The 14,541-nt window shown below is 47.9% G+C and overlaps 2 protein-coding genes, 1 long non-coding RNA gene and 1 other non-coding gene across 6 annotated transcripts in view; 3 read left to right on the top strand and 1 right to left on the bottom strand.

Annotated features, from left to right (window-relative positions):
- The window catches only part of Ankrd11 (ankyrin repeat domain containing 11), a 161,318-nt gene extending 150,655 nt beyond the window's left edge, over positions 1-10,663 (bottom strand). For all 3 annotated transcript variants that reach the window (XM_047529254.1, XM_047529251.1, XM_047529253.1), the window contains exon 1: positions 10,627-10,663. The gene's annotated coding sequence lies outside the window, so the exon portion shown is untranslated. The remainder of the gene's footprint in view (positions 1-10,626) is intronic.
- LOC124966994 (basic proline-rich protein-like) lies at positions 6,716-11,085 on the top strand. The gene is made up of 2 exons (XM_047528906.1): positions 6,716-6,813; positions 9,396-11,085. Exons 1-2 carry the CDS (start codon positions 6,716-6,718, stop codon positions 11,083-11,085), a joined length of 1,788 nt encoding a protein of 595 aa, XP_047384862.1.
- A 223-nt stretch (positions 11,086-11,308) lies between these two features.
- On the top strand, positions 11,309-13,325 carry LOC124967107 (uncharacterized). The gene is made up of 2 exons (XR_007105462.1): positions 11,309-11,612; positions 11,730-13,325. It is a non-coding gene; the product is annotated as an uncharacterized LOC124967107 (long non-coding RNA).
- Positions 12,672-12,740, top strand: Trnaa-cgc (transfer RNA alanine (anticodon CGC)). Its single transcript has one exon. It is a non-coding gene; the product is annotated as a tRNA-Ala (tRNA).
- Positions 13,326-14,541: the final 1,216 nt, after the last annotated feature.

The raw sequence follows: 14,541 nt of genomic DNA, 5'->3' as shown, positions 1-14,541 counted from the left end.
TGTGGCATACGATAGACACAAAATAAATACCATGTGGACCCTGCTTCACTGTTAAGCTCTCTCCTCCATCCCATCATCTGTTTGCCCCATTCCCTCCACTCAAAATCAATTTCTATCAAGTTCCTCATATATTTGTCAGCAAACACCAGTAGTCTTCACACCTTGCCTGTCACAGTCCCCTTCAAGATTCTCCAGGTCTTCCCAACTCCTGGGCAGTTTCTTGCCCAAGATGGCCATCTGGACTCTATTGGCGACACTGTACTCCATGGTCTCCTTTCTGGGACAAGTATTCCTGAGAATTCAAGTATTATTCCTACAGTAAATTTCAACTCTCATTATCTACTTCTACTTTTGTTTTTTGGTGGTGCTGGGGACTGAACCCAGGGCCTTGAACATGCTAGGCAAGCACTTTACCAATGAGCTATGTCCCCAAGTCCCTCATTATCTACTACTGTTTCTTTATTTTTCTCTGGAAAATGGCATCCTACTTCTCAGTGTTTCTAGTAAGACACTCTGTGAACCTGATGCTCAACAGAGCAGAGGGGCACGAGAGAGGAGGACTGTGGCCCTGCATTCAGCTCCTCCACCACCACACTTTCCCTGCTGGCTGGGTGAGCGTGCACAGCCTGTGCTGCTCACCCTCCTGCTCTTGTCTGTCCTGGCCACACCACCCCCACCTTCCCCCGACAGGCTTATCAGACTCCTTCTCCCAGGCCATGTTCTTAAATGGACTTCCATGTCAAGCAGATATAGCTGACCTTCTTTCTCCCATCCCACGCTGCCACCACGGCCTCTGTCCAGATCGTCCTCACAGCAAAGATGGACTGCACACCCAGACCCAGAGCTTGAGAAGCACTCTCCCAGTGGGCCCCCAGACATCCGAACCCGAAGGGCTCTTTTTCCTCCAGCCCTACCTCTTTTCACAGGACCCTGTTCATGACCCCATGTCTTAGTCAAATGAGTGCAACTCCCCTATCTCCAAGTAGGGCTTTTATTCACATCATGTCTGTGCTCCTACAACACAGTCTGACACACAGCCAATAACATCTGTTGACTACATCACTAAACATGGAGAAACTCTCTCTATAAATCAAGTAATTGATTGCAGCTGAAAAAAGAAACGAAGCCATTCTCCCACTACAGAGCAGACCTGGTGAGTCGAAGCTCAGCTCTGCAGTGGTCACAACCCTGCCAAAGGTGCGAACAGTTCAAAAAATTAAAACAAAGGTCATGTGGTACTCTTCAACATTCCCAAGGTCATGAGCACAAGGAAAGACCAAAACCACTACAGGAAGAGAGGAAGGATCCTTAGAAGAGCAGGAGCACAGCAGTGGCAAAATGGGTGGGTTCTAATGCACCTGAGGTTCTGAGGTCGCCTTAACAGTAAGGTACCAGTGTTAATTTTTTAGTTTCAATAACCTTACCACAGTTATGGTTAACATTCCGGGAACCCAGATGAAAAATATAGTGGAACTATTACAACTTTTCTGTTATTTCAAAATGTTAATTTAAAACAAAACTTCATCTCGGACTTGAACATATTTGGAGGTTCAGTAACCCCAATGCCACACTCCACTGATGAGCAAGAGTCAGTCAGAAGTGGCCACACCTGTAATCCCAGGTACTCCAGAGGCTGAAGCAGGAGGATCGCTAGTTCAGGTCACCCAAGCAACTCAGAGAGACCCTGTCTCAAAATTTTTAAAAACTGAAAGGGCTGGGGATCTAGCTCAGTGTGCCAGGTCCTGGTTCAACCTATACTACTAGAAGGAAAAAAGGGGAGAGGTACCAAAACCAGGCACACGAGACCTGCTGCTGCAATGCAGTCTGGTGTGGGAGAAAGAAGAAGATCACACCCAAAGGTCACACCTAATCCCGGGGTCACCTGGAAAAGTGGAAAAGGCTACAAACCAGTAGACGGGGGGGAGGGGAGGTGAGGGAGAAATCCTGGATTATCCAGGCGAGCCCATGTGATCACAAGGGTCCACAGAAATGGAAAGGAAGGCAGAGGAGTTAGAGATGCCCTGGTGCTGCCTTTGGAGGAGGAGAAGGGCAACTGACAAGTGTGTGGAGAGCATCTCCAAGTCAGAGCAGGCACCAAGACCGTGCTCCCCTTGGCCTCAGAAGGTACCAGCCCTGCCAAAACCTTGATTTTAGTTCAATGAGATGGCATCAGATTTCATGGCCTACAGAACCCTAAGATCCATGAAACTGCACTGTTAAAACGCAAGTCTGGTGATTTGTTAGAGCAGCAATGGAAAATTAACAGACATCACTGTTAAGGGCCAGCCCTTTTCCACCCATCCTTCACAGCCTGCCTTTCCCTTCTCACACACCTTCCACTGACCTGTCACTCCTTGAGCCAACATATTTGGAGGCTCAGAAGCTATTAAGGGCAAGGAAAGAGATGGGGCAGGTATAGAGATTTTTCTCCCTAAGCTTTCTAAAACTTCACTGTCTTTAGCCTCTTCTTAAATGTCTTTTTCAAAGGCTACTGTCTCTCCAGCTAGGGATATAGCTCAGTGGCAGAGCACTGGCTAAGCACTTGAGGCCCTGGGTTTGATCCTCAGCCCCACAAAGAATAAAGTTATTGTTTCAACAGTCTCCTTTAGAAAGCCAGTCACCTGATGAGAATCCAAGTTTAGGAGAATCAGGCCTAACTGCTTTTCCAAAGAAAAACAAAGTTCACCTATAAATCTCATTAAGGTTACATCTCTTGAAGTCAAGCTATGAGGGAAATCACATACCACTTTCCAAGTGTCATACTAAAAACCAGAGGATACGATCCAAACATACCTTTCTCAAGTATTAGGAAGAAACTTCACATAAGAAATGCTGAGCATTAACATTTAATAAGCTCTGACCAAAGAACTTCATATTTCACATGGACTATTCTCAAATAAAATATAGGCAATTTAAACAAACGAGATACAAGGGCTGGGGATATAGCTCAGTTGGTAGAGAGCCTGCCTTGCAAGCCTAAGGCCCTGGGTTCAATCCCCAGCACCGCAAAAAAAAAAAAAAAACAAACGTGATACAAAACATACAATTTCAGCAAAGAAAAATCCAAAAAGCCTGATGCCTTCTTAAAATAGGATCAACCTTGGAATTGTGGAATGTTAACAAAACAATGCCAAATTTTCAACACAGCTTTCTGACTCCTGAAAGCTGCATCGTTTTCTTCTCTGCAATCATCCAAAAAGGTTTCTCATGTTCTGCGCATCCCTTAATTAGGCAAACACCTTAATAATTTTTTTTAAGTTAATTCTTTTAAGAGTGTCACTTAGGGGTTTTTTCGGTTGTTTTTGATTTCCTGTTTTACAGGATGTAAAACCACATTTAGAAACATGGTAAGAGGGCAGGGGTGCAGCTCAGTGGTAAAGCATGAGCTTGCACGCACCAGGCTCTGGGTTTGATCCCTCTCCAGCATTATAAAAATTTAAACATTTTTAAAAAGGTGAATACTGGAATGCAGTTCATTGGTAGAGCCCTTGCCTGGCACGTGCAAGGCCCTGGGTTGAATCCCCAGCAACTTGGGATGGGAGTGAATACTAACAAGGTTCAGATTCTTCAGACTGATGAGTTCCTCACTACTGAAGTTGAAGCAATATAACCATAATGATCTCAACCTTACAACACACCAGAATCCAAGGCTTCTCTGCACTATATGAATATAGGGGAAAACAGCCTAGCCATACTAGTCAAAAGCTCATGGGTTGGGATGCAGTTCAGTGGTAGACAGTTTGCCAGAGCGAGTCCTTGGGTCCCATCTCCAGGAGGATAGGGGTGGAAGCTGTACAAACCACGCACCCTAAGCCACTTTCTTACCAGGTAGAAATAATCATTATTCCAGGGTATTTGCACTGAGAATGAAAACTGCCCTTAAAAGGAGAGAAGGAAGAAAGTCTCACTATACTAATGTGTCGAGAAAACAAAGTAAGTCTTTTTGCTACATTATAGATGAAAAATAACCTGTTTTTCTTTCATTTTTTTCTTTTTTCTTTTGTTTTGTTTTTGTGGCAGGGGAGCAGGGTGGTACTGGGGATTGAATCCAGAACTCTACCACTAAATTACATCCCCAGTCCTTTTTCATTTTGAGACAGGGTCTCTCCAAGTTGGCTTCGAACTTGCAATCCTTCAGGCTTCCTCTTGCCTCAGTCTGCCAAGTTACTGGGATTAGAGATGTGCACTACCACACAGTAAATAACCTCTGATAACAAAGTTATTAAGCATTTACAAAAATCCAATTCCATCCATTCATAAGATCACTTCTTTATTTTTTCTATAATGCTGGCAATCAAACTCATGGCCTAGGAAAGCACTCTACCACTGGGCTACCCCATCCCAAGGCCACCTTTTTTTGGGGGGAGGGGGTTACTGGGGATCCAACCATGCCACATTCCCAGCTCCCCCTTTTTAATTTTTTTTTTTTTTTTTTTTTTTTTGGGTGCTGGGGATCGAACCCAGGGCCTTGTGCTTACAAGGCAAGCACTCTACCAACTGAGCTATCTCCCCAGCCCCCCTTTTTAATTTTTTGAGACAAGGTCTCACTAAGTTGCTATGGTTGATTTTGAGCTCTCTATCCTCCTGAGCCGCTGGGATTTCATGTGCCACCACACCCAACCCAAGGTCACATTTTTAAGAATTAATCAAGTCATGAGAGGAAATTTTCTATGAATTTTACTTAACCTTGACAGAAAAAAAAAATCTGATCTAAGTGATAAAAATATTTTGTGTTAAGAAAACTTTCAATTAATAAACAGGCATACACCGTGTGCTTTACAAGAATGCTTACAGGTTTTCAGGATAATAATTCCTTACACAGATGCCAGGACAGTATTGTCTTGCCTTCAGCCAGCCAGTAAGGATGCTGCCCCAACAGCACCTCTGTCTCCACCTTAACAAAGAAAGAGGTTATAGCTATACTCGGCCCTTGAAAAATCTTAGTCATACAGACAGATCTGTGTGCACACTAAACCCACTTGACTCTTTATTCACAGAACCAGTTCTAGAGCCATGGGATTTCTTAGATCTGGAATAATATCTATATATTTCCAACCACAACCAATAAATTCCCCTCTCCATTTGTCACTCAAAAACTTGAAGCCACACAAATCCAACCCATTGTTATCAAAATCAAGAACTCAAGTCTCCATCTCCCAAATATATTCATAAGTAGTCTTTACAAAAGCAAATTTTTGCCAATTACATAAACAGTATCCACTTCGCCCAGTGCTGGGAATGAAACCCAGGGCCTTCCACCTGGCTAGGCAGGCACTCTACCGTGAGCTACATATACCCAGGCCTTACATTCATATTTTAGCATTTAGAAAACAATGACTTACATGGGAAAGCAGCAGTAACACACAATTCCATTTTGGTGTATTTCCCTTCAAAAGAGCTCCTCTTTTTCTTGATTAAAATGCTAAAACTTTCTCCTAGCAGCTCAGAAGGCTGTTGTAGGAGAACTGAAAGTTCAAAGCCAGTCTCAGCAACTTAGTGAGACCCTGTCTTAAAAATAAAATAAAATAAAATAAAAAGGGCTGGAGTTGTAGCTCAGTGGTGGAGTGCTTGCCTAGCATATGTCAGACACTGATTTCGATCCTCAGCACCACATAAAAATAAATAAAGGTACAGTGTTCATCTACAAATAAAAGAATAAAAATAAAAATGAAAGTAAATAAAAGGGATCTCCTGAGTCCCTGGGATTACAGGCATGTGCCACCATGCAGAAACTTTTACCGTGGCACATACCTGTAATCCCAGTGATTTGGGAGGCTGAGGATGTCAAAATCAAGTCTCAGCAACTCAATCCTGTCTCAAAATAAAACATAAAAAGGGCTGGGGATGTGGCTCAGTGGTTAGGTGCCCTAGGTTCAATTCCCAGTACCCTGCAAAAACAGGAAAAAACAAAAACAAAAACAAAAAAAACCTAAACTTTTCAAAGAATTCCACTGTGACACTAAGTCACCCCTTCTGTTACATTTGGGAAAGGTGCTCAGCCATAGATGAAGTAACAGGAGCAACAGCATACTAAGGCAGCCTAGCCTGGGCCTCCAACAGTCTTCTATCACTGAACTGTTGTAAGAAGGGTTTGGAAATCAGGAGAAAAACCGCTTCCAGTCTTCTCCCTTGACCGGAAAGCAACAGTCCTACTAAACAGCTGTCACAGAAAGCATTTTCTTCTCACAAAGCAATCTCCCCTTTGTTATTTGTTCTGTCCTAGTTTTGAAAGTCAGGCCCCACACATGTATCTTATATGCAAACATGTAATGAATGTACAAGGCAATTCCTAAACAATCAAATAAACAAATGTATGATCCTACCTTTCCCCTATCAAAATTATTCAAATACATCCATATACATAAGAACAACTGTATGAAGTAATGAACAATTCCAACAAATATTTCTTGAGCCACTTCTATAACTACAGTCTCACTCCCTGGACTGAGCCCTAGGTAAAGAAGGGGTCTGTCCACATCTGCATTAAGCTTACAACCCTTTTTCTGAGGAGTAGATGGAGGAGGTATGCAAAACAGGGACAACACATTCAACCAACTACTGCATATCTGATAAATTTTATCTAATTTCTACATGGTTGTAACAAGGTGGGGGGAGGAGGAATTTTCCTTGAAGAATTAAGAAACCTTGGAAGAGCAGGTAACATTTAAGGAAGACCCAAAAGCTGTGCAGAAGTATCCTGGGGCTGGGATGTAGGATGACACCCAGCAGAACCCTGTACCAGATAGAGGAATCAGTATGTGACCATGTCCAAGAAGATGACACAGGACCCAATCCAGGAAACAAGAAGCCAAGGTAGTCAGTGTCTTAAGCTATGAGGGAGAGTGACAGGGGCGGGGGGGGGGGGGGGGGGAGTCACTTGGATGCTATCAAAAAATAACATTTGCAGCTGGGACTGTAGCTCAGGTGGTAGAAGCCATGTTTAGAATGTGCAGGGCCCTGCACCATATCAAAAAATGTTTTTAGTTCAACCAAATATATAAAATGCTTCTTGGTCAAAAGGTGAACTACACAAAATAAAATTTAAATATGGAGGAGAGGAATGGGAGTTAAAAAAAATCACGGAATAACAAAACACGTTTAAGTACACAGCTGAGTCTATCTCTAGCTTAAAAGATACCATGAATAAGGTCTATCAAACAAACAAACGTCACTTAATAACACAACATTTATAGGAATTAATGAAGTAGTCATTAAAGTGGATCATTTCCTAAGCCTAAAAAGGATATCTATGCCAACTATCCAATTACCTGAGTTTCGGAGCAGAGGATTGACACCCTTTTTCTTATATCTTTGAGACAAAACTGAGAAAGTTGAATTGCACAGAAATTCCATTTGAAATTCACATTAAGGGAACACATACTGAAAACATTTCAAGACAATACCTTCTAGGTATCTGAGTTTATTCGATTTCTGCATAGTTTATCAAGCAGGTCAGGCTCCATCCCCACAGAGCACTAACTATAAACTGCAATAACAAACTGACAAAGCACATGGTCAGACAAGCAGTGAATCAGCACTGTCACCATTAATGCTAGTTAATCAGCATTAACTAGCAAATATCTTACTAAAAGAACTCATCCAATACACTTGCCATCTGAGGGATGCAGGAACTTACACAGGGTAATGGACAGATCAAAAGACTTATTTTGGCAACAAATGCAGATTATTTTCTGAACCAGCATTTACTGATGCTCTCTAATTATGTTATTTAATTGATGATGGGCTTGTTGCCAATATGCAAAATAACTGTCCTCTTATTTGATGAAATATAACTTTATTATGTCAAACCTACTTAAATACCAAAGGCACATAAAGCTTCTTGAAAAATATTCTCCCTAGCACCACACACAATAATAGTGAAATTAAAATATTATCAAATCCAAATATCATAGTTTCTTTAATTCTTTGCAGAAACTTCCTGTCACTGTGTCAACAATGTAACTATAGCTAACATGCCAGTTACTAGTCATCAGCAGACACCAGTCCAGTGTCTCCTGCGGTGTGAGCAAATGGCTGGTCTGGAGAAACCATTGAAGTGCAATGCAAGTCAGAAAGCTGACCAAGTCGGATCTGCAAATGAGGAACTCAAGACTAGGTGACATCTTAAAGAACTTCAGGTAAATTCTGTCAAGTATATTTTACCACAGTTAAAAACAAAGTCAAAGAAAAAAATTAGGAAAGTTTAAGCTTGATCAAATTTAGCAATATCCTTAGGGTAGCTTTTCAACAAACTGGAGGCATGCACAAAGAACAGAGCAAAATGTCATAGCAACTTGGCCTTTGTTCCTCCTTCCCATCCCACTCCATTCAGGAAGGCCAGCCTATCACAGGAGACCCTGCTCTTAAACGTGAAGCTAGGAAAGAGAACAACAGCTGAATGAGAGTGGGGGAGGACGTGCCAGCTATATGGAGATCCAAGTCAAGGGTCACAATGGAAGTTGAGCAAGATATTTGTTTTTAACTACACTTGCAAAGTAATATCAAAATACTTGTCAAATCATTTTTCCAAGTCACATGCAGAACTCTAGGTTTTCAGGGCAGCCAATGTTCTGTGAAAGAAATCAAAGCCCCAGAGGGACCAAGTAACAATCTTAGGGTCTCTGATGTAGAACCATCCAAGTTATGCCATTGACTGGTTTTGCACGAACCAAAAATAGTAACTGTTTCAATGCACTTTTCCACAGCAATATCAGCTTACACGTTTTGCTGAATAAAGTCTCATCATACCGCCCAAAAGAGCACCAAAAGAGCCTGTGTTTCAGCTCAACAACTGCACATTTACTCAGTTGAAGAGTTAAGGATACTGCTCAAATGACCAGAGAAAACTCTCACCAAATTAAAGTCCGAAAGTCTGAGTTCTCCACCAAAATTTTTGTAATACCACCCTGTTTTTGCAAATGAATATAAAATGTCCCATGACTAGCGGAAACCTTGAAACACAAGCATGTTACAACTTAACTGTGAGGAAGAAAATAGTTTTGAAAGTATAGGGCCCTTCTTAAACAAGTGTAACCTTCCCAAGCTGGTACACAAAGCTAACTTTCCAAAAACACAAAAGAAACAGAAAGCCTCAAGAAAAAAATCAAGACTCCCTCCAAAACGACAGATACAAGACTGAACGCACAATCCCTCAGTGAAAGGGGACTGGATCCATGTGGCAGGGCCAACCCTGCACAGACACACACAGTGCTACCGCCCTGCCAGGGGATGATGAAATGAGGAACGGAAATTAACATTTCAGGCAACGTCTCACATTGTTCCTTGAGGCCAAGGGCTGCCGGTGCTGCTGGTGGTGGTGGTGGTGGTGCGGCGGCTGCTGCTGCTGCTGCAGCCGCCGCCGCCGCCGCCGCCGCCTTCCTCCCACTCGGCCCCAGTCCCGCCTCCCCTCCCCCGAACACCCCCTGCCGCCCCGCATTCCTGCCCCCGCCCGGCCGCGCACCTCCCGCACCCCGCCGCCCCCTCCGGCTCGGCGCGCAGCCCGAGGGCCGCCTGCTCCCATTTCAAAACACGATAATAATAGGGACGCCGGGAATAACCACTACGGCCGGCGCGGCGGGCGCCCCTCCCGCGGGTCAGAGGTCGGCGCCCCGCGCCCGCCCGCGCACCGCGGCCTCCGCGGGGACCCGGGACCCCCAGGCCCGCCCCGGAGCCCACCCCGGCCACTACGGGGTCCTCGGGACCCCCAGGCCCGCCCCAGGAGCCCACCCTGGCCACTACGGGGTCCTCAGGACCCCCAGACTTGCCCCGGAGCCCAACCTGGCCCTTACGAGGTCCTCGGGACCCCCCAGGCCGCCCCAGGAGCCTACCCTGGCCACTACGGGGTCCTCGAGGCCCCAGGCCCGACCCAGAGCCCACCCTGGCCACTACGGGGTCCTCGGGACCCCCAGGCCCGCCCCAGGAGCCCACCCTGGCCACTACGGGGTCCTCAGGACCCCCAGGCTTGCCCCGGAGCCCACCCTGGCCCTTACGAGGTCCTCAGGACCCCCCAGGCCGTCCCAGGAGCCCACCCTGGCCACTACGGGGTCCTCGAGGCCCCAGGCCCGACCCGGAGCCCACCCTGGCCCTTACGAGGTCCTGGGGACCCCCCCCCAGGCCGCCCCAGGAGCCCACCCTGACCACTACGGGGTCCTCGAGACCCCAGACCCGCCCCAGGAGCACACCCTGACCACTACGGGGTCCTCGAGACCCCAGTCCGCCCCAGGAGCCCACCCTGACCACTACGGGGTCCTCGAGACCCCAGGTCCACCCCGGAGCCTACCCTGGACACTACGGGGTCCTCCGGACCCCCAGGCCAGCCCCGAAGCCCACCCTGGTCCATACGAGGTCCTCGGGACCCCAGGCCCGCCCTGGCCCTCACGGCGACCCCGGGACCCTCAGACCCGCCCCAGAGCCCACGCTTGCCCTCACGAGGTCCTCGGAGCCCACCGTGGCCCTCACACAACGGCCAGACCCAGGACCCCCAGGGCGCCCGAGGCCCACTCGGCCCTGCGGCGGCCCGAGGCCCGCCGGCGCTATCCGCCGGAGGCGGAGGCCTGCAGGCCGCAAGGCCGCGGGAACGCCCGGCGTCCGCCCGACCACCGCCCCCAGACCCGCGGCGCCTCTCACCCGGCTCCGAAGGCGGCGCGGCTCGGCGGCGGCTCGGCGGCGGGGCGCGGGCGCGGCCCATGCAGCCCGCGGCCGCGATTCCCGGGCCGCGCGGCCCGGGCGGGAAGGCAGCGGCGGCACGGGATCCGGCTGCGGCTAGTGCGGGGCGGCCAGTGGCGAGCGCGCCCTGGGCGCGCCCAGGCTCGCGCGGGGCCGCGGCGCTCGCGCGGGCGCTACTGCGGGGGCGTCTGGCCGCGGGCTCGGCGGCGGCGCCTCCCCGGCTGGGGCCCTCGGTCCATCGCGCTCGGTCGCGGGCGGCCTCTGGCTCCAGGACCCAGCGGCGGCTGCGGCGGGCGCCGGCCGCATGAGACGCTCCCGCCCATTGGCCCGCCGTATCCGCCACCGCCATTGGCCCGCCCTGCCGGGCGGCAGGGGCTGTGCACGTCACGGCGTCGGGGCGGAAGTGCGCTATTGGGGTGAAGGGGCGACTGCGGCTTGACGGCTTCCGTGACAGGCCGGAGGCGGGACTAGGAGGACGTTCCGGGAACGATTGGCCAAGGTCGTGCGCCAGCGTGCACGGGTCGGGGGAGGGGAGCGGGCAACTGCATTGGCTGTCTGCGTCCCAAAAGGACTGGCCCTCCGCTCTCGCGCGCGACGATTGGCCGTGCGGAGCGCCGGAAATGGGCGCGGCTCTGGAGGGTGCTTCCCTCCGCGCCGAGCGCTGCGCGTCGTCGGCGACGGCAGCGGTCGGCCAGACGCGTCCCGCCTGTCCTGTGTGAGCCGTCCTTTCCGAGAGCGTGCCGGGGGAGAGGCCGCCGGCCGCCGCCCCGGGTCGGGACGGTGCTGCCGGAGACTCGCCGAGGCTTCGCACTTGCTTTTGCAGAACGTGGAAGTTAGATGATAATCTACGAAGTGCTGAATCGGAAGGCAGACTCCAGCCAAAATTAAAAGTCGCCAAGCCTCCTATTTAAGTGCACCTCTGTACTTGTTAAGAAACAGCAGGAAAGGTAGGTAACCGACGCGAGCCGCTGCTGCTCGGATTTCCCCCCATACGTGGGACTGAACCCAGGGGCACTGTGTCACTGAGCTATACCCCAGCCTCTTTATTTTTAATTTTGATACAGGACCTCGCCAAGTTGCCTCCGCTGGCCGCGAACTTGAGATCCTCCTGCCTCAGCCTCCCAAGTCACTGGAACTTGAGGCCTGCGTCACCGTACCCCACTGCTGCTGCCTTTTGTGTGTGTGTGTGTGTGTGTGTGTGTGTGTGTGTGTGTGTTTACGGAGTTCTGAGACAGCTGGTAAGCTGGGTATTTACAGGGCTCATACTATGAAATTGTAGTACCAAAGTGCGTGGACCTTAAAGATGACCTTTTACTCTTATGTAGACCAGTCTGCCCCTGTTCCAGTCCTAGCCCTCGGTTGGCTGGCTGTAACCCTGGGCACTTTATCCCTCAGAGAGTCACTTTCTCATGCATGAAATGGGAACAACAAGTAGCAGCACCTGTTGGCCAGTGTCATGAAGGTTAGGCTTTGAGGATGGTGACCCACGGGGCAGTGTCTGATAAGCTTCCCTGTGGAAGCAGCCTTCGGACTCTTCAGAGGCAGCCAGATCTCTTTCACTTACAGCCAGTAATTTCATGGGGTCAGAAATGGACACCTGATAAGAATAGCCAGCCCACAGCTGGTGAGCATTCATGAAAAGATGGTCCGAGGGTTCCCACATGTGCCTCGTTGTAAGAATTGCCTGGTAAAAGTGATGGAATCCAGAGTCCTCCACCCCAGCTTCACCTACAGGATCAGCCTAGATGGAGGGGAACTGGAAGCTGCAGTTCTTATTTTGTCCTCTGACAATACACTCATTCTTGGGGAAAACTTGAAAAATACTGATCCAAGCCAATGAGTTTCTTTCCAGGGAATTTAAAATAGGAAATGTGAATAAACTGGGAATTTGCCTCAGAAATTGAATCTGAAAATATACAAATTTTCCACAGAAACAAAAAGAAGTAAAAACTGCAAGAAAATAAAATGTGAAGTAAAAGGCAAGAATTGAGCCGTGTGGAGGGCTGGGGAGATAGCTCAGTTGGTAGAGTGTTTGCCTCGCAAGCACAAGGCCCTGGGTTCAATCCCCAGTACCGCAAAAAAAAAAAAAAAAAGTGTGGGCCACACACCATATCAGGAGTCTTCAGGGAGGAGCAGAACAGGCATCATCCCTACCAGCATGTAGTTGGTTGGCATGAAAGTTCATGTCTGTCAATAAAATTCGTGCAGCTGTTGTCCAAATGCTTTCTTACCCCAGAATCTATATGTTGAAGCATAATTCCAGGGTGATAGTATTAAGACGGCCTTTTGAGAGGTGATCAGGACATGAGGGCAGAGCTCTCTTCAGTGACATTAGTGCCATTAAGAAAGAGTTCTGTTGGGCATAGTATCCCATGCCTACAATTCCAGCTGCTCCCAGGAGGCTGAGACTGGAAGATTTTGCATTGAAAGCCAGCCTCAGCAATTTAGTGAGGTCCTAAGCAACTGAGACCATCTCAAAATTAAAATATGTATTAAAATATATACACACATACATACATACATATGCATGAAAACGGCTGGTGATGTGGTTCAGTGGTTAAGCACCCCTGGTTTCGATCCCTAGTGCCAAAAAAAAAAAAAAGAGTCCTGAGCCAGGTATTGGCCCATGCCAATAATTCCAGTGGCTCTAGAGGATGAAGTAGTAGGATCACAAGTTCAAAAACAACCTCGGGAACTTAGTGAGGCCCTAACTCAAAATTTGAAAAAAAGAACTGGAGGTGTGACTCAGTAGTTCAGCCACCCTGGGTTCAATCCCTGGTATCAAAAAAAAAAAAAAAAAAGGCCTGACACAGTGGTTCACACCTGTGATCTCAGTGACTCCGGAGGCTGAGGCAGGAGAATCACAAATCTGAGATGAACCTCAGCAACATAGCAAGTCTCTAAGCAACTTAGTGAGACCCTGTCTCAAGAAATGAAGAGCTGGAAATGTTGCTCAGTCGTTCAGTGCCCCTGGGTTCAATGCCTTGTACCAAAGGGGGAAAAAAGACTGGGTACAAAGAACAAAACACTAAAATATCTCAAGTAAATTTTTAAAATGTATTACATGTTGAAATGATAGTACTTTAAATGCATCACATTGAATGAAATACACTGTTTGAATTAATCTTATTTGGTTCCTGTTTCTTTTTAGTCATGGCTACTCTGAAATTCTTTTTCCCCCTCTGGCACCAGGGATTGAACCCAAGGGTGCTTAATCACTGAGCCACATCCCCAGTCCATTTTATTTTTTATTTTGAGATATGGTTTCACTGAGTTGCTTAGAACCTTGCTAAGTTACTGAGGCTGGCTTTGAACTTGTGATCTTCCTGCCTTAGCCTCCTGAGCTCTGAGATTACAGGTGTGGCCACCATGCCTGGCTACTGTGAAAGCTTCAGGTATATATGGTTCCCATTCTGTACTGCTGGTCAGCCCAGGCAGAGGGACACCCTAAACACTGTCCTTCAGTGGAGAGAAGCACAGTGGCTTAAGAGGCAGCATTTTTTCTTTCAACAAATTAAGTGCCTACTATGTGCCTAACTCCATCCTAAAAACTATTAAAAAGTGTAAAAGGACCAGCACAATGCCACACACCTGTGATCCAAGGACTCAGGAAGTTGAGCCTGGAGGATAGCAAGTTCCAGGCCAACCTGGGCAACTTAGCAAGGCCCTAAGCAACTTAGCAAGATCCTGTCTCAAAAAATAAAAGAGCTCGAGATGTGACTCACTGGTAAAGTGCCCCGAGTTCAGTCCCAAATACCAAAAGCCAAGCATGGTTTTGCACACCAGTAATCCCAGCAACTAAGGAGACTGATGCAGGAGGATCACAAATTAGAGACCAGCTTCAGCAATTTAACAAGACCCTGTCTCAAAGTTAAA

The sequence above is a fragment of the Sciurus carolinensis genome, chromosome 16 (assembly GCF_902686445.1).
Source record: "Sciurus carolinensis chromosome 16, mSciCar1.2, whole genome shotgun sequence".
NCBI classification, from domain to species: domain Eukaryota; kingdom Metazoa; phylum Chordata; class Mammalia; order Rodentia; family Sciuridae; genus Sciurus; species Sciurus carolinensis.
This window is presented reverse-complemented; position numbering and strand designations above follow the sequence as displayed.

Excerpts from the sequence above, each read along its gene's own strand:
- LOC124966994 (XM_047528906.1), top strand. The coding sequence starts at position 6,716 with ATGACACCCAGCAGAACCCTGTACCAGATAGAGGAATCAGTATGTGAC. Across the intron at positions 6,814-9,395 it reads CCAGGAAACAAGAAGCCAAG|TCCCGCCTCCCCTCCCCCGA; the intron begins GTAGTCAGTGTC and ends ACTCGGCCCCAG.